This window comes from Anopheles coluzzii, chromosome 2, assembly GCF_943734685.1.
Source record: "Anopheles coluzzii chromosome 2, AcolN3, whole genome shotgun sequence".
In the NCBI taxonomy this organism is placed as follows: Eukaryota; Metazoa; Arthropoda; class Insecta; order Diptera; family Culicidae; genus Anopheles; species Anopheles coluzzii.
In genome coordinates, this window is record NC_064670.1 from 101,154,020 (window position 1) to 101,173,489 (window position 19,470).

General features: G+C 46.5%; 5 protein-coding genes across 8 annotated transcripts in view; 2 read left to right on the forward strand and 3 right to left on the reverse strand.

Annotated features, from left to right (window-relative positions):
- LOC120961640 (protein alan shepard) overlaps positions 1 to 19,470 on the reverse strand; it is a 195,496-nt gene that overhangs the window by 175,598 nt on the left and 428 nt on the right. For all 4 annotated transcript variants that reach the window (XM_040385538.2, XM_040385535.2, XM_040385537.2 and 1 more), the window contains exons 2-3: positions 17,151 to 17,586; positions 9,383 to 9,480 (exon numbers count right to left, since the gene is read on the reverse strand). In XM_040385538.2, the coding sequence (XP_040241472.2) occupies positions 9,383 to 9,469 (87 nt within the window). In that variant the 5' untranslated portion in view covers positions 9,470 to 9,480; positions 17,151 to 17,586. The remainder of the gene's footprint in view (positions 1 to 9,382; positions 9,481 to 17,150; positions 17,587 to 19,470) is intronic.
- On the reverse strand, positions 319 to 1,114 carry LOC120961642 (cuticle protein 19-like). Its single transcript, XM_040385557.2, has 2 exons — positions 893 to 1,114; positions 319 to 808 (listed from the first exon to the last, which is right to left on the reverse strand). Exons 1-2 carry the CDS (start codon positions 1,034 to 1,036, stop codon positions 419 to 421), a joined length of 534 nt encoding a protein of 177 aa, XP_040241491.2. The 5' UTR covers positions 1,037 to 1,114; the 3' UTR covers positions 319 to 418.
- On the forward strand, positions 1,885 to 2,680 carry LOC120961644 (cuticle protein 19-like). The gene is made up of 2 exons (XM_040385558.2): positions 1,885 to 2,095; positions 2,184 to 2,680. Exons 1-2 carry the CDS (start codon positions 1,964 to 1,966, stop codon positions 2,571 to 2,573), a joined length of 522 nt encoding a protein of 173 aa, XP_040241492.2. The 5' UTR covers positions 1,885 to 1,963; the 3' UTR covers positions 2,574 to 2,680.
- LOC120961645 (adult-specific cuticular protein ACP-20-like) lies at positions 3,842 to 4,578 on the reverse strand. Its single transcript, XM_040385559.2, has 2 exons — positions 4,376 to 4,578; positions 3,842 to 4,304 (listed from the first exon to the last, which is right to left on the reverse strand). The coding sequence occupies exons 1-2, from the start codon at positions 4,499 to 4,501 to the stop codon at positions 3,924 to 3,926; spliced, it is 507 nt and encodes a 168-aa protein (XP_040241493.2). The 5' UTR covers positions 4,502 to 4,578; the 3' UTR covers positions 3,842 to 3,923.
- On the forward strand, positions 5,132 to 5,938 carry LOC120961646 (adult-specific cuticular protein ACP-20-like). The gene is made up of 2 exons (XM_040385560.2): positions 5,132 to 5,366; positions 5,457 to 5,938. Exons 1-2 carry the CDS (start codon positions 5,241 to 5,243, stop codon positions 5,754 to 5,756), a joined length of 426 nt encoding a protein of 141 aa, XP_040241494.2. The 5' UTR covers positions 5,132 to 5,240; the 3' UTR covers positions 5,757 to 5,938.

Consider the following 19,470-nt stretch of genomic DNA (forward strand, 5'->3'; position numbering starts at 1 on the left):
AAGGCGCGAATCAGCTCGATAACCACCAAATACACCCAACCCAAGCTCACCTTCTACAACATTTCCAACACCTCTTCTCCTCAACCCAATTAAACGAGTACATAACAATCCAAAGTTTGCACGGTTCGAACCTAACCGAAAGCGGCGGCGTGCAACCATGCGTTGCCAACTTTGCCAAATCTCTCCGCCACGCTTCACAGGCGAACAATTTCAATCAAACCACCGAACACAACTGGTTCCCTCCGTGTAACTCTACCCCACCATTCGCCAAACCTTACGATTTACCCAGCCTTAACCTTGAACTTTTTTCGTTGCAAATTTTGAATACTCAGACAATTGCTTTATTTGCTAGGAACCATTTTGTACGTGGGAAAACAACGGACGGATGCATCTCGTATGTAAAGCAGGATGGGACGTTTCAGTTGAACTTCTTCAGCTTGCTGTAGCTGTAGCCGTGACCATATCCTCCATAACCTCCACCAATACCGCCCTCGATGCCGCCACCGATCGAGCCACCCTCCTGCTGCAGTCCTCCCTTGCCGATGTTCTTGACAATAGCCTCGAATCCGTTCTTGCTGTCGGCGTGGTACTTCACGATACGGGTCGAACCGTCCGGCTCATCCAGCGTGTACTCGCCCTTCACCACATCACCGTCGCGCACCTCCCACTGGCTCTTGTGATCACCGGTGTGGTAGTCCTTAACTCCGTACTCGAACTTGTACTTCGGGTAGGCATAGTAGTCCTTACCCTCGAAGCCGCCCTCGCTGCCACCGCCAATTCCACCTCCGATGCCACCTCCAATGCCGCTCTATACACACACGTAAGCAAACAATGCATCAATAGTACGCGAGACTCCTGCAAACAGTCGACCTATCTTTCCCAGAAAACTCACCTCTTCGCCACCGAAGCCGCCACCAATTTCACCACCGTAGTACTTGTACGGGATGTGCTTAACCTCACTCACGAACCCGTGATGCTCGTACGCCAGACAGACACCGACAAGTGCCAACACCAATGCTGCCGAAAACTTAATCATTTTAAAAGATTTGCAAGGATTTGGATTGCTGCTCCGCGGTAGAGGACTGCGATGATGACTGATGCTTGAACTGGGCGTTAGAATCCCTTTTATACCACAATTATCCACTTAACCCTTCCACAGGAATGGTACTTGCATGCCGAGGGTAGAGGGAAGGGCATTCTCCAAAGCAAACACATCCAATCTTAATGTATGCACATATCCGAGGATACGTAAAACAACGGGCCGCGCTTTTGAACAAGAACTGCAGCACTAATTTCTCCATCGATTTGCCCAAGGTTCTTCGCGGATGAGCGCTTCCGCGTGCGCCGCTTGTCGGCGGTACACGCCCAATCACAAATTTTCACCCGATTCATTAGGTTCGCCACTGTGCGATGTAAAGCCGAAGGCACCCTTGGATAGGTTGTTCAAACACACCGTTCTTGTTTGGATACACTTTTTTGCGGGTCATTTGTAACGAGCCCAACGCCCTACGATAGCGAACCGTGTGCATGCATTCTATGGTAGAGCTTTGTTTAAAGTGGTTTCCTTTTTTTGTTAATTTATGCACACACCCGCAACGCCTAGCGATGTCCCAACCATTCCGTGGATCTTTCGCGTGCCACTAGAAACCAACCAAACCCCCCCCCCACCCCCTCGATGATGGGCTCGATTAGCTAAGAAGTTGCAGCTGCACCTTCAACACGCAGCTAGACTTTCCTCGTGACAGTTGGTCGGTTTTCGTGCTTATCGGCTTCGCGGAGTTGATGGAGAAATCGAAAAAGCAAAACGTTCTTCCAAAATGTACTGATTACTCGCGAAGAAGTGGCAACGCACAGCAAACGTGTGTTTTAGTATATAAACCAACCAGTGCAAACTCAACAGCAACCAGTCAGTGTACAACGCTTCGGAGAACAACTTCAGCAAAGCCAATCACCTAAGCGCAAAATGTTCAAGCTATCGTTTGCCGTGCTGGCCCTGCTGGGAGCTGCACTAGCCTACGAGCATCACGGATTCGTCAGTGAGGTTAAGCACATCCCGTACAAGTACTTCGGTGGCGGCAGCATTGGCGGTGGACAGGTAAGATAAATAGAGCCGATAAAACAATGGCTGGCGCACTCGAATTTCTGAAGACTAAAGTTGTTCTCTGTTGTTTTCGGTGGTACAGGGTGGATTTGAGGGTGGCATCGGAGGCGGAATTGGCGGTGGCAGCGAGGGCGGCTACGAGGGTAAGGACTACTATGCCTACCCGAAGTACAAGTTCGAGTACGGAGTTAAGGACTACCACACCGGTGATCACAAGAGCCAGTGGGAGGTGCGCGACGGAGATGTTGTGAAGGGCGAGTACACGCTGGATGAGCCGGACGGTTCGACTCGTATCGTGAAGTACCACGCCGACAGCAAGAACGGATTCGAGGCTGTCGTCAAGAACATTGGCAAGGGAGGACTGCAGCAGGAGGGTGGCTCGATCGGCGGCGGCATCGAGGGCGGTATCGGCGGAGGATATGGAGGATATGGTCACGGCTACAGCTATAGCAAGCTGAAGAAGTTCAACTAAAACGATTGTCGCCCAATGTATTAGCGAAAATGAGGATCTAATGATATTGATTGTGTACAGGAAAAAAAAGCAGCAACATGAAATAATACAGTTTCTTTGAAATTGAACACTTGGTCGACTTGCTCGTTATTGATCTGTGTAACTTGAGAAGCTTGGGACACTATTTAGGGAGCAAAAAGGAATCACTAACATGTGCTGGCTAATTCACTTCAACTCAGGCGTAACACATGCTCTACGGTAAAAGTAAACTAAACGGACTGACAGCTTAAGTTGGAAAGCAACTTCCCATCAAAAAGACATCGTTCTAAAATCCATGCTCAAAGACGTCTACTCAAGCACATGCGATGACGACACTGAGGGAAAACATTCTTACACACGACTAGGTATTAAATTGTCTAGAAAGCACATCAGAAGGGTCCGCTCGGTTTGGGATGCGATTGTAAAGAAAATGTGAAACATCCCAATTAAATTAGACTTAATGTCTGGCGTGAAGAAAGTGTCATAGATTTCATCCTTCAAGCAGCAATTGAGCATTGGATGACATCGATGAGGATGGCATACGCTTTGTATCTTCCGTACTTAAGCTCTACCCATCGTAAAGTTGATAAAATTAGTTGAGTTGATGGAATTGATGGAAAAGGTACACATAAAAGATGTTCCAACAAACAACAATTTCAGTCAAAAACTCCAATAAAAGTCAATGTGGAATAAAACCAATTACCGACATACACAGCATTATAAACTTGAATTTGACGAATTAGTAGTTTTGTGAATAAAAATCTTTGACAATTCTTATTTTAGACAAAGGCATATCTCTCTTAGATTTGGATATGTTTTCGTTGCTTAGAATTTATTAATAAGTATCCCATTGGACATTTCCTACGACGGGCCTTTCTAAGGTTCAAAACTCAAATACAATAAAGTCCTAAAACGTAAATTAACCAGGAATTATCAGAATCACTTGAGTGAACTTATTCCACCAACTGCAGGATTCTGAACCAAACTTAATTGTAACACATTTAAGTTGAACTTAATCCAGACACCGTATCTTCAGATTGAGGATTTTCCAAACAGCTTACGTACACATTTAAAAAAGATTGGAAAAAGTCAAAACAAGCATGCCTTAGTGAAAAATACATCACAAAACAAGAATATATCACTACCAATCAGAAATAGAACATCGATTCTGCTTAGGATTTCAACAAAACAAACGTCTTTCGTGATTTTTCCCTAACCGCTGTAGATAGTACAATAGAACAGAATAGAAGTATTCTTGCTTGCAATATTTATTTTATGTACATAACACTTGCTCCGGTTGACACTTCATCCCAACCACTCCACTAGGATCGTTTAGTTGAATTTCTTCAGCTTGCTGTAGCTGTAGCCGTGACCGTATCCTCCATATCCTCCACCAATACCGCCCTCGATGCCGCCGCCGAGCGAGCCACCCTCCTGCTGCAGTCCTCCCTTGCCAATGTTCTTGACGACAGCCTCGAATCCGTTCTTGCTGTCGGCGTGGTACTTCACGATACGAGTCGAACCGTCCGGCTCATCCAGCGTGTACTCGCCCTTCACCACATCACCGTCGCGCACCTCCCACTGGCTCTTGTGATCACCGGTGTGGTAGTCCTTAACTCCGTACTCGAACTTGTACTTCGGGTAGGCATAGTAGTCCTTACCCTCGTAGCCGCCCTCGCTGCCACCTCCGATGCCACCTTCCAGACCATCCTCCTGATTATAGAATAAATTAAGTTTTCATCAAATCCAATCCTTTCGCCCTCAACACACCCGCTCGTAAATACCTGTCCACCGCCGATACCACCGAAGTACTTGTACGGGATGTGTTTGACTTCGCTGACGAATCCGTGATGCTCGTAAGCCAGGGCAACACCAGCCAGTGCCAGGACAACCAACGCTAGTTTGCACATTTTGTTTGCTGTTTTTTGCTGTTCTACTATTGAACTGCACTTTAAGAATGTTCAACTGAAACTGATACTGTCTTCGATCAAATTCTTGCCTATTTATACTAGCTTATTCAATCAACCACACATCGCACGCCCAGCGAGCCGATTTACATTCCAAACAGTGGCCTTGCAAGGTCGAACAATAACCAAACCTAACATCTTTTCACCCACCAATGGGCTACTTTCACGCGTACACATCAACTCATCGGTCATATCGGTCCAGTGAGCAAGAGCTTCTTCAAACGGCAGCTTGTGGATTGCTAGGGTGCGGCTCAATACGCTTTGGTGCATTAAGTGTATGCAATCGTTTCACACCTGGTAGAACCTTGTTGTTTGAATTAAAACCTCCCTAAGCGCACCCACCATACTGTGGGTGTTGCACCTGCAATGAAGACACACTGGAAGCCACCCACAGTACAATCGCGTGCCAAACGGAAAGAAGAAAGCAACACGAAGCCCAAGCGTAATAGACACATCCGTTCGGACGGTTGAGGTTTAGCGTCTTTCTCAAGAGCCTGACCACTAGGACGAACAAGGCTCACAAGGGCGTGGGCAAAAACAAACCCCGAAGCTCGAGCGCGTATAAAAACCCAACCGCATCAGCTAGAATGTATCACTCAGCTCACAGCAGTCGCTTCCACTACTAGCAGCAGTTCCTTCGAGTAGCAGCTGAACAGTTCAAACAAAACCAAAACCCATCAAAATGCAGAAAATTGTTCTTGTATCGTTGGCGCTGGTCGGTGTTGCCCTTGCCTACGAGCATCACGGATTCGTCAGTGAGGTTAAGCACATCCCGTACAAGTACTACGGTGGTATCGGCGGTGGACAGGTGTGTATTCTTTGCGATGTATTCTTATCTTAAATGATAATACGGGACCATTTATTTAAAATATCTTCATGTTTTTCTTTGAAATTGCAGGGTGGCTTCGAGGGCGGCATCGGTGGTGGCATCGGCGGTGGCAGCGAGGGCGGTTACGAGGGTAAGGACTACTATGCCTACCCGAAGTACAAGTTCGAGTACGGAGTTAAGGACTACCACACCGGTGATCACAAGAGCCAGTGGGAGGTGCGCGACGGTGATGTGGTGAAGGGCGAGTACACCGTCCAGGAGCCGGACGGTTCGATGCGTGTGGTCAAGTACCACGCCGATGGCAAGAACGGATTCGAGGCCATCGTCAAGAACATTGGCAAGGGTGGATTCGAGCAGGGTGGCCAGTAGGCAGCAACGTCCAAGCGGCCAAGATATCTCGTTTTCCGATTTCCGATTTCAGTTCCTTTGATCTGACGACCCAACCCCAAGCTTACGTCCAAGATTTTTCCCATAACCCCGTCCATATCTCGTCATTGTAAGACTGTGCTATTCCTACATAAAAAAGTGAATGAATGAATGCAAAAATGTAATCCAATGTGTTTATTTGCTTTTCGCTGCCGACGCCCATCTCATCCGAACTATTTTACAGCCTACTGTTATACAAACGAAAGAGATGATCAACCATTAAATTTATATTTTAATTAAATCTACCCAATAAAGAATATCCAACGCAGTTCCCACAAACACACATTCCTGAAGCATTGCTAGATTCAAATCTCAATCAAAGCGATGTGATTGTTTAGCAGAGCTTAGCTCCTTTTAAACACATCTGCTACACACGAACTCTATTCGTCCAGATTCCACCCAATCTCACTATTCAACCAAAATTTCAACTCCAATAAATTCATTGCACAAAAACGTGCTTATTGTAAAAACCCTCGTTGGTCCGTGTGCTCGAAGTACCATTACACCAGCAAGTGACGGGGATTAGCCCAATGAGTGTTCGTGTGCACTACTGCAAGAAGTGCAGGCTTGTTTTTTTTTAGATCCCAAACCGACGCGCGTGGTTAGTGCACGTGGAGTAAGCGTGCCGTAAGCCGAAACCATGTATATTTCTATTACTATAATTTCAACTAATCTTCCAACTACGCTCCAGACCACGTACGGAGAGTCACTTACTGGAAACGCCAGCATTGCATAAGAACCCGGGCGGAGCGCGGGCTCGAGCACTAGAAACGGCCGGCAGTATTTCCTCGTAACTTTGAAGTAATTGGCCAGCTGGTGAATACGGTGAATTGGGGTTCCTGCTCCCGCCATCTCGGTTGTCTAAGCCCGATCAGCGGCACTAAAAGATGCACTTGTGTTCTCGGAAGCTTTTAGAGACATGAAAAATAACAAAAAAAAGTCCCTCTGAATCGGAAAAGCTTTGAAAGATGAAACAATGGATGGAAAAGTTGCAGCGGTAAGTCACGGAAATAAATCCCCGTGACCCCACACAAATCCTCACTCAGCACACATTCCTGCCCTGTGCATAGAGAAACAAGTGCTGCACCAAACAACCAATTAGTTCGACACTTTTAGGCCAGCGGTACACAACAAACACAAACACAACATACTGAAAGCTGCCCATATACGGAACAACAACAAACGAAACGTGTTTCCGGTCAAACATGGCTAGTGGAGAAGGGCGGGGGGGAAGGTGCTGGGAAGGAAAATCTCTGACCGGCAAAGATATTTGGTCGAAAGTACGAAGCGGCGGCACCACGGGAAACGGTCCGATAAGGCGTGCCCGGTGGGAACAAAAGATACCGAAACGATGTAATTGCACACATTGGTCACGTTGTGAGTGTATGTGTGTGCAGGTTGTGGAATGCAGTTTGGGTTCGGACGCAATGGTGTCCAAATTTAGAACCGAAAGGTGTGTACGACCAATGTCTAATCCGTGCCACAGTCTCCACAGCCTATCGGTTTCTCTATCTCTATGGCTTTTCAAGAGCAGCGTTGCGTATTCAAATCAGGCACCGCCCGAATGTACTCCCGGTACCGCTCCACCGCAGTCAGTTGTGTGTGTGTGTGCAGGAAGTTATGTGTGCAATATGGCAGAATCATGTAGAGGCATGATGTTCGCGGGCGGGGTGGTAAAGCGGCAAAAGGAATGGCAAAACGGAATATGCTTCTGCACGTAACGCACGATCGGTTGAAGGTATGCCGCACCGTCCCACACACACACACACACTACCCCTACCATACTTTATACACCTTGGGAACACGGTTGGGGTTTCAGAATGCATTTACAGCGGCACCATCCAGCTGGGCAGAATCCCCATCGCCCAAGAAGCGAGCGCACTACCCATTCTCGGCTGTCGTCTAGTATTACATTTTTAAGCCATGTTACATTCCGGACAATGTGGTCACCGTTGTCGGATCGTTGGCCGTTGCCATCGGCAGGAACCACCATTTCACCGCCCGACCCTTGTTACCTGTTGGAGAGCTTTCCGTTTCGGTGATGGCAGCAAAAAGGGCGAAACGGTGCCGACAGTGCCATTCCAAGAACTTTCGTCGCCCACTAGCCGAAAGGGACACATGACGAATGGACGGGACACGTACTTCATTCGCAGTCGTCTAGTGCAAAAATCTTCTCACCATTCTCTCCGTCTCTGCCTGTTCCATCGGTCCATCGTTCGTTGGGTTGGAGTTGGGTTGGGAGACAGATGGCATGATGATATCTCATCGGTACAATATATCGGTAGGACGCTTAAGTCATTATCAAACCGTGCTGGATAAGCTTGTAATGAATTCTATCCCACAAAACCGTACACACTAGACCGATGCTCTTGGTGCCCCCATCTACTGCATCTACTGGTTCTGTGGCTTGTGGAGTTGAGCTATCGAGCGTGCAGTACCCACCGTGGCAGGAAATGGAAAGGAAGCCACAGTATAATTATTTTAGCGATTTACATCTCATTGTTTCTGTGGTTTTCGGTGCATTTCGGTGGCTGCATCGAATGGTCGATTGTTGAATTGTCTAAATACTTCTCAAAGACAGCGTTACAGGAAAGCGAAACACGGGTAAGCTTACAAGAAGTCACATCGGAGCGGAGATAGCAGCAAGTCACGATGTCCAAAACTCTGATATTGATTTTTATTCGCCAATTTCCAAATTTGTCAAGATATCAAGATTGATGTTATCGAAAAAAGCTGTTTGACAGGTTACATCTACAAAATAATATAAAATTGCAAAAACAGTAAGGACACAGCTAATCCTCGTGGCAAAGGGATGACAAATTCGACCTTCAACGTGTTGGAAATCAATCAACTGATAAAATTATCTATTTGTCCGCCACAATGTCACTCTAACTTCGTCCACCTGCACGGACAGAAAACACTACACCAACAAAAAAAAAGCACAGCTCGGCACGCGAAATGAATTCCAAACCAAGGCAGGCAGACCGTCATCAGATTTCCACTTCAATTTCACAGCCCCGTATCATACCACCCCCGACAGCGGCATCTCTCAAGCTTTGCCATGCAAAGAATTCCTGTCGAAACAATTTTTCGCGGTATTTCACGTCGGCTCGGCCTCCACCCGTCGGTCGGCTCCCATCCCATCGCGGTAGTGAAAATGTTTGAAATATTCAAAAAAAGACCCACTCCCACTTCTTTAAACTATGATCCAAAGCACACGGCGAGCGAGAACACATCCTACTAACCATCAAGCGGACGACTGAACCGAAACTGTTTTGACAGTTACTGAGTTGCTTTGCCACACCACACAGTGCACCTGCTGCTGTTACGGTGCACAACTCCACTTCCCGAAAGTGAAATTCCTCTTTTTTTCGCCATTTCCATTGGGTAAGCGCCTATCCCTGTATAACTTCCCCCCGGGTCTGTGCAAAGCAAAGAGCACGCGGTCCGAAAGCAGCAGGACACACACGCGCGGGCTAAAAGAATAATAAGCGAAAAGCTACACCCGGGCAGCACCTTTGGGGAAAAGGAATGCTAACAACCAGGCACAAACAACAAAGCTTACTTACGTTCGGTACTGCCTGATGTCTCGGGACCATCTGCGGACGTAGCGCGGCCGGAGGCGGCGGTGCCGGACTGTATCTCGGTTGCTGCATGTTGCACTCCACTGCAAATAGGAAGCGAATAAAAATAAAATAGCGAGCGACAAAAATGGAAAGGCAAAGAACAGAGAGAGAGAGAGAGTAAGCCGCACGGAAAAACTGTCAATAAAAATAAGGCCCGGTGGGATTCGATCACAGACACTGATTCGCTTGGAAAGCATCGAATAGAACAGAGCACGAGCAAAAAAAAAAAAAAAAACAAACAAAGAATACGATACTAATGGAGCAGAGGGATCTTGCGATATTAAGTACCGGTGGACGACAATGTTGCAATGACCGGGCGGCGGAATCGTTTGTAAAATAGGAACCACTTTCGTCGCGACTCATAAAATACGGTAAACGATATCAATTCAATCTGAGCTTACGGGGGTAATGGAAAGTTGATTTGATGAGGTACAATTTACCGGCGGCAGTAGCAGTAGATTGAATTTGCATAGAATGAGTATTATCTTTAGTGAAAAACAAATGCGTGAAGTCGAGCTTTACGACCGAGCACGACTATTGAATAATCAATACGACAAATTATTAAAACTATAAAGTAAGCTTTAGAATACCTTGCCAACGATTCGCATTCCCTGCCCCCCGAAAAACCACCACAATATACCACAATACGGTGATGGAAAAGCTAGCCTACAAGCTCAAGACATAATGACACACAATAAACCATCAAACGTACGACCTCCGCCCGGTAACACCGAACCCATAAATCCCACCCAGAACGAACGGAAAGTTTGAACAACAATTTGAATCCGAAAGGGCGAAATCGATTCCACAACGGTTTTCCGTATCACTCCAGTTTCGCCACGACTGTCGGGTCAGACTTTGTCTACGGAGAGAGAGAGAGAGAGAGGTTGAACTTTGAACTTTATTTTTACACTGCATCCGCGGGGCGGTGCGGACAGGTGGCAGCGGAGAAAGTGCAGCAACAGCAGCAGCAGTATGATAAATCAATGCAGAGACAGAGAAGGTCGTCCCTGCCGATCCACGAGATTTTCCCCCGGACACCGATGATAGTGATAGTTTGAGAAATTATTCAATATCAACGACAAAGCATTATGAAACACCATAAAGCATCGACAGGCGGGCACCGGGTGGTTTCATGGTGCAACAAACACAGGAATGGGATACGGGGAGGGGGAGCGGAACGGAATTTATTGCATCCCTATGCAAATGAAAGCAGTATGCAGTGTTCCATGATGGACCATTGCGGAAGAATTGGAAGTATGTGCGACGGCGGCGGCGGTAGCGGGACGGAAAACTGTACGACCAATTATGCTTCCAACTTTTGTTTGTCTGATCCCTGGGCGGTTGAGCTGCTGACCACCACCAGTGCACCGGGGCGCTAACCGGGACAACGGCACGGAACGGGCCCGAGCGCGCACTCGTCTCGCCACTTGCACGAGCGCAGGATGATGGCACAGCCACAGCGTCACCAGCCTCGGCGTATTTCCGCACAGCATTATGCACAGAGACATAGCGAACAGAAAGCAAAAAAAAACAACTCAGTAGCAAACTCCATAGTTTTAGCGCTGCTAAAGAATGGCTCAAACTATGTCCACTCGGTTCGTTCCTTCGCTCCCTCTCACGTCTCCACAATTTCAAAGCAACCAAAACTATAGAGCTGCAACACACGGGTTGCCTTTTGCTGCTGTATGCTCCAGGAAACTCGTCCAGAATGGGGAGTTGGGTCTGCAGCTAAAAATAGTCCTCATGGGCCAACCAAGGGACAGAAACGGTAGAAGCGTAGTAGTAAAAATGCTTTCCCTGTGGTTACATACCGAGGGTAGGGATGGCCTTATTTCCGATCAAACGTGTCTATCTCTCTCTCTCTCGCGCGCCCGCACGCCACGTCCAGGAATAGGAACATTGGGAAGCTGTGCAAGCTAGGATGGGACGACATTCCGAACAACAACAGCGAAACAAAAAAAAAGCTGTCTCCATCGGCAGAACGGATGGCATAATCATAAACGGAATAGCCCACTCGCTGCCATTTGTTGGAAGTTGAGCTATTTTTACCCCGAAAATCTCGTCCATTCCCTGGCACGATGCACGACACACGCTTCCGTGGAAGGGACGTCCCATGTTAGGCCCCGAATGAAGAAGGGAAACGGACACTAAGGAGCCAGGAGAGATGGGAAGACATCTTCCTCAAAGACGGAGGTGAATTCGTGGCTGGAAGTGTGTGTGTGTTTTTGTATATAAAAAAGGGATATGTTCTTGGTGTGTACTCCCAGTGCAGAAAACATCAATATCCTATGTGTTTTTGTTGTTGTTGTGGAGAACGCTTTTTCGTGACGTTTTATTTTTGGCCCCTTTTATACGTATCCTTTCATGGTCACACGTCCGTACCAAGCGGGTAAGCGGATAAATATAGCCAAACACGTTTTGTGGGCCCCTAATGATCGATAGTGGAATATACAATAATACACACCCAGGTTTACACACGAGGGGTTCGTCGAATGGATTAGTGATATTAATCATCTCTATTTACGTGGTTTTTATTGCTTAGAAACCCACATCATTTTGGAGTAGCACTTGATTCAGTTTTCAAAATGAACTTCATCAAATCATTAGAAGTGTTTCGATGCCAAACGAATATCTTGATTCATTATTGATTGAAATGGTTGGATAAACACCATACCATAACACAAATATTACAAAGATGCCTCCTCTCTCTCTCTCTAGTCCATTTGAGTATTGAACTCTAGTCGACTGTTGTGTGTCGCTTGTGCGTTGGCGATTATACCATGGGGCCGTCCGACCAGAACCACGTACGAATGCAAATATAAGTGTCTGGGTAGCCTAAATAAATTTCAGCTGAAAACGATAATCATTCGGCTATAAACTACTAATAGGAAGACTTGTTCTACTGAAGCCCTCTAGCAGAACACGAACATGCACCAATAATAAATAATCGATTCGCCAACAAAATACACCCACCACTATATTCCCCTTTTGCAAAAGCCAAACGCGGAACCGATATCGATTAGTTCGTCCGTCTAATCACTCAGGTAAAACTGGATTGGGGTGCACCCAACCACTCGCTTCCCGCAGAAAGGCATGGATACACGGACACGTCGCTACGGTAAACTTTTACCCCGTGTTTGCTTCCGGATTATTCCCAGAAATGTCTATCCCATTTTAGCTAAAGGTTCGCATCCAAACCACCAACCACTCTCGCACAAAAGCTGCACGCATTGCTCCCTTCGACTAAATTGCGCAGAGGGTTCCTTTCACCAAACAGGGAAACCCATTTCCGCTGTTCTCCATCACTTCCAGCGCGAAAGCGTCCACCTGCTCTACCGTCTGGAATGGTTCGATCCTTATATCGATCAACAAACCACGGTCTACAAAACCAATCGCTAAAATCGAAAATCCAAAACCCTATGTGTGGATTCCCACCTGTGTGGCTTTACACTGGTACTTAGGCCTCTGGCGGAAGGTTGTAAACCGGAAAACCGCAAAGTGCGCGATGGTAAGGTGAATCAATTTTAATGTACCTTCGTCAGATATCTCTTTCTCTGCCTCGTTTGAATAGTGTCCTTGCCGCTCCTCCCGTTTAAAACATTTCCCAAACAAATTCGTCTAATGTTTATCCCTCAGAGGTAGCTACCTTCACTTCCACGTGCATCCGTACCCATCCTAAATCACATGGTTTTCTTGCTTCTTTTTTTTTACTCCATTAAAGATAGCCTTCGTGTCCGTAGTATTCAAGCTCACCGAGGCAGCATTCATTATCTTAAAGTACACTAAACGTTCATCACCAAATAATAGGTTCCTGCATTCCCGAAGCACGATTAAACGAACAAATGGTAAAAGGTACAGCTCCACCGCCGTCACCACCAAACATCTGTCTCTGAGCACGGTGAAAAGAATCTTCCCGAGGAATAGTGGGATAAGGCTGTTTGATTTGTTCCCATTTCCAAGACAGGGAGAGGGAAGGGACCCACGATAATGTGTGCAGAGCTTAGAATACTCTGCTGAAAGCGGCTACCAGCAGCCCCGAGGCCGAAGATATAATAAGGATCCGGGGGAGCCTGCCCCACAGATCTATAAATAGTGTTGTCCGGGAGGAGGTTCTATCTTCCGGTCGGAGAGCATTGAAATTCAGCATCACGGAGCAATAACGATCGGAATCCTTAAATCTGAACGACTGCTATTTGCCTGCAGTCCGAATCAGCAGTTTCGGGTTGTTGTTTTGTTCCCGTCTTCGTGCTTCTTCAAATGGGCTTTATTTCCCCATTTCGAAGAAACCGGTGAGCTCCAAACCATGCAAGGGAAGGGAGAAGAAAACCATGGACCTATTTATAGCGGTTGTTTTCTTCTCCCCTCGACCGTTCGTATTGCTCTTTATTGATCCAGCGCATGGCAGATGTTGTTTGCAAAGTAAATCGAGGTCGTCGTGTTGTGATCGAAACGCAGACACACAAAGTGACCCTTTTCCAGCGGGAAATTTTCCCCAAAAACCTTAGACCACAAATTCACAAAACTTTGTAAGTAGTCTAACCAGTCCCTGAGGGTGGTCTAGGTAACAAGCTCTTATTATGCGAATGGGTCCCAAATTTAATTCCAACTTGTGAGCCCAAATAATGTTGGGGCGATTTAGCAAAACCTTCCACGAGAGCAATTAGTCGCGACAACCCTTAAGGTCCTTCTCTCCTACTGCCGGATTGCCTCGACAGCAATTATTTCAAGTACGGCGAACTGCAAACTACCAACATCCTGCACCTTCTTTTCACCCATATTCCTCCGGAGCTGCCATTCAACATACCACCATATTGTGGATTTCCAATAGATTGAGTCATTGACGAAACTTACATTCGCTTCAAGTTCGAAATCCAACTAGTGCCGTTTGCGGAATATGCCCTCCGTCTACCAACCCACATGGAATAGTTCCGGGCAAACCAGTGCGCTTTCAATCAATCGACAAACAGGAGCCCGAATTCAGTGGTTCCTCCGAATGGTGGGCTAGACGGGAGATGCTCGTTAAGTTTCCCGTACCATCGCTGGATGCTTGCCGAGCGTGCAGAGCTGTTTGTACATTTAAAAGGTACAGTAGGGCCCCATCATCCACGTTCAAATACAAACCTATCCTAACAGAAAGAAGATATAGTACGTAGAGCGTAATGTGTGTGTGTGTGTGTGTATATGTGTATCTGGCAGTAGTACACGACTCCAAAGCACACAGATAAGATTGCAAAATCACGATCGATTCGCGCACGAGCGGAGCTGGCGGATGCGTCTCTCGTAGTGGCTGTCCTAATGAGAAGAAACTCAAGTCCCATTCAAGCCGGGCGTTCCAATTGAGTTTGCAGTAAAGTTTGCAGCCCCGCAGAAGGTGCTTATGCTACTGCCGGTGCTGCCGGACGATTTGCTAACGGCCGCCGCAGCGCGCCTCCCGAGCTTCCAGAAGCTTCGGCGGGTAAATCAAGAGGTCACGCAGCTTGACACGCGCTGCTGTACAAGTTTGCTTCGGCAGCACGCCTACCCACCGGGTTTTCCCGGGTGTGGGATCAGATCTTTCAGCACGCTCTCTCCGCATACACTTCAGCAGTGTTTATGCTTCTGTAGTAAGTTTATAACCAGCGCTGTATGCGTGGGGTTTTGCGCTTCTTTTCAGATCCACTTTCCAGCCAAACTCCACTAAAAGCTGTCAGCTTTTGATGCTCTCCTGCCACCTGCCACCTTCAGAAAGTGGTCCACCTCCACTTCCTTGTATCTACGCGCTTTGAACGGTTTTATTGGAAGGTTTTTGTTTGCCAATTCAATTATACTTGCCCTCGAGCGTGAGCGATAGAATACATTAACACACCGCTCCGCTTGTGACGGCGTCGGACACTGCGAGGCGTTTCGAGTTAGCACTGGAACTGGCAATACTTACTTCACCACAGCTAGTTGAGGGGAAAAGTTTGCCGAGGACAATCTGATGGCACTGTTAAAGGAAAATCTCAATCCATTTTTTCTTTTCGCCTTGGTTGGGGCAGAACATTTGAGCCGCATTGTTTCCTAACCAAATCTCATTTCCTTTTGGGGGTGTCAAAACGGGGATCCTACGCGCATTGTTTTTCGCCAACTGTCTGTCGTCACTTTGTGCGGAAAACAATTGTACAAATGATTGCGCTCGGTAAGCACACTGACGCTTGGAGAAATTAAACAAAAGTCTCGGGCAAGCTTCTGTACAATGAAGGTGTTGTTTTTGATTGATAACTGGTAAGTGAATGGCTGGAGTTGGTCTAAAGTCCTGAGACTCCAGGAACTTGGATCCTGCAACAACTTTGAATCAAATCGGTACAGCTAACTTTAACATTAGTTTATTTTTAATCTTTATCATTACCTTCCAACAATAATATGTCTATGAAGTTTGTGATATTTTAGGCGCTGTTTGTGGACATAACCTACATCTAAACAAGCAAAAAGATGAAATTTCACTTCTAGAATTGTAAAAAGAGTTCTTCAGTCAACAAATATAGGATGCCAAAGTCTATAGCATAAGCATTTGGTCATTGATTTAATCCTTAAGGTTAACGAATGGTGTGCTTAATAATTGCACCATTGAATGCCCCGCAGCAAATATAGAAATCATATAGAAATGATACTTTAGTACACTATGAACTTTAAATATCTATGGTTCTTATTATTACTCTAAAATAAGACCAGTCAATTATTTATCTTTAAGTTATTTCAAACCATGATCTGTAGAAATTGAACCATCGCACACAAATCATTTGAAATTTCTGCATTGATCGTTAAATTTATCAACGACAAACTTCATCAGTTTTTTTTCCAAATGCTACGATAACACAAATATCCATGGCAATGATTAAATTTGAGTAGTTATTTTTGCAGAAATTGCTCAATAAATCTCAAGAAAGCTTAAAAAATGATAGGGACTATTTATTTTGTTCAGCTACTAGTTTCCAGTTCCTCTTTAGCTTCAATCTACTTCGTCGACAAGGTACTTAAAGCTTATTAAAAAAGCTGCAGTACACGTAACAAACTACAAATGCTCTACTATTCACTCCTTAAATGTCCATCCCACCACTTCATCGCAACCCTTAGTCCAATGCGAACCTTGAACCGACAATGGGGACACATCTTTGACCCTCTTTTGAATATTCAACTGACACGACACTATCTAGTTAGATCATGAACCAAGTCTTATTAGAAAATTCTCATTAAATCTAAAGAAGAAAATTTAAAACATTTTCAAAAAAAAATCCCAATTCAATGTTTACAGCGGGCAGGAGTACTGCAAGAGTGTCTCATTAACAAAGCTGTCGCAACTCGGCCAAAAGTTAGTAAATTCCTTACCATATCTACGATCATGCGATGCCGGTGTGTGCCAAAAAATTCCCCCAAAAAAAAACAGAACCTCCAACGGTATGTTTGTAGCAAGTTTTTTAACAAAACAAAACCATACATCAAATGTTGTTCCGCCAAGTTGATCTGTACGAGCAAAAAAAAAAAGACACCAACGACAACAACTGCACCATACTGCAGTGACGACGGTCAAGGATGATGAAAATAACAACCATAACACGCAGCAAAACATTACGGAAAGGGAGGGGATACAGAGAGAGAGAGAGAGAGAGAGAGAGAGAGAGAAAGGAAGAGAGAGATAGAGAGAGAAAGAGAGCGAAAATGGGAGAGAGAACAGGAAAAGCGTCTAACTTACCGTGAATATTTGGTCACTTCTGTGCCCGGCTCGGTTGGTTTATGCTTTTTTGCCCTTGCACGATTTGTCGCTGTCCGTATTATTTCGCCAAATGTGGTTTTATTTCACACTTTTACACGCACACACTCACACGCACGCGGTATTTTTTGTTTTTGTTCACTGCACTTTTTACTGTGTGTGTTTTACCGTAACGCTGTCACGCTGCACTTGCACCTGCAAACTCGTGCCCGTTTTTTTATGCTGGGAATTGGGGAAGAAGTTGCTAGACGGATGCACCACCTTCCACCAATGGGATTTGGTGACAGCCCCTTTTGTACAATCGCACTCACAAACACACACGGACACAGAAATACGGCACACACTGTAGTGGTCACTGCACCCAAACACGGTTGCGGATGAGGATGAGGAGGATTAGGAGATGCGAACCGCTCCTAGACTGCAATAATAAAAAAAACGCACACAAACAAACCAATTACAACCACACCCCGTTTTGGTTGCACGCGTTGCAAATATAGATTAGGATACCGGGGGTTGTGTTGCACAAGATATAATAAACTTTAGAAATGCAAATACAAGGCTAATGACTAGCACGGCGAAAGCCAAGAGTCACCACCATAACACAAATACAAACACACACACACACACAGGCAGCCTACTTTGGTAAGTTTCACGTCTCAGCGCTCGGGAATTGTTTCTATTGCTTGTTAGTTATTGTTCTTCTCTCACGTTCTTGCTCGCCACTTCCGATGCACTTGCTCTGTCTCTCTCTCTCTCTCTCTCTCTCTCTCTCTCTCTCTCTCTCTCTCTCTCTCTCTCGCTCTCTCTCTCTCTCTCTCTCTCTCTCTCTCTCTCTCTCTCTCTCTCTCTCTCTCTCTCTCTCTCTCTCTCTCTCTCTGTCTCTTCTTCTTGTCGTTGTGTATCAATATCACGGACAGCAACACACCAACACACCAAACAACCGCTCGCAGACGATTCACGCACTCGTCCCCACGTAATGCACCGTGTATCCATGCACTTCCGCTCAGTCCGGAGCACGAACCGGCGACAGCGAAGGCCGATAGGAGCAGGAAGACACACCAAAAAGGACAGCGAAAGAAACCGGACCGGGGATTGTTGTTTTTGTTTTCGTCCCTTTGCGCGGTTCAGGTTTCGCACACACACAGAGCGACTCCTCGGTAGTTGAACACCCGGACACAGCTGTTTCCCCATGTCCGGTGAATAACAAAACGGAGCTTAACAAAACCTACACACGTTTGGTGTAAAACAATGCCTACTAGTCCTACAATTTTACCAAAAGCGTCCTTGGTTTGGTTGTGTAAGTTGTGCAGCGGATCCTTTAGCAGATAGTAACGATTGAAAGCAAAAGATAAAATATTGCTTATTAAACGTCCCCGTCCCCGATAAAGGCTGCTAAACAAATCGTGCCCGTCCGCCTGTCTGTCTGTCTGCATTCCTACCTTTCCCTCTTCTCTTCCTGCCCATCCCTTTCTAGCACTAATGCATACATGAATGTGATTTGCCCAAAAATTGTCGTCATTATGGGTCGGCCTTTTGCTATTCCCCGTCGCTCTCTCTCTCTCTCTCCTGCCGTCCTGTACTGATTGCCGGGTAGGATTGATCAATTTATCACAGCTTCCGAGACCCGCATCCGAGACCCACCGACCGCCCCTACCCCCTCGGACAGAAGGGGGAACTGCACCGGCACAGGCACGCACAGGGCCGACGCAAAAGGGCCTCTAGCTCTATTTTCGGCTGCAAAAAAGAGAGAAGAAGTGTGTGTGCTCGTGTCGCCGTCGTGTGTGTGTGTGTGTGTGTGCGGTGCCTAAATTTGATTAAGCATCCGCACCTATTACAGCACCACTGATACGGGCTTGGGCCTGGCAGATGAGGATGCTGCGGCTGCTGCCAAATAAAATGCCACACGCGACACAGGAGGGGGGTGTGCCGGGCGGTGTACAGAATGTTGTTTCGTGTTGTTTCTTTTTCGGCACCCGTTCCCCGTGTTCCGTTGCGTTCTGTTTCCACCGGTGTACGGGTGTGCGGGTGTGTGTGTGTGTGTTTGGTTGTGCACACGCAGGCGCATTGTTCTACCGCCGTGCGCTGCAAATGTGTATGCAGGCCTACTGTGTTGGGAGCACCACACCGCGGGCTTACGGAAAGCGGGGCTGCACTGTTTGTTACCATTTCCCACACACACACACACATGCGCATGCACACACATTTTTCCACCATCACTATTCGCACGTTCACCACCCTTTCGTTCCTTCCGCTTATCACCGTGCACCGTGCACTAGAAGGATTATGATTTCACGTGATTTGC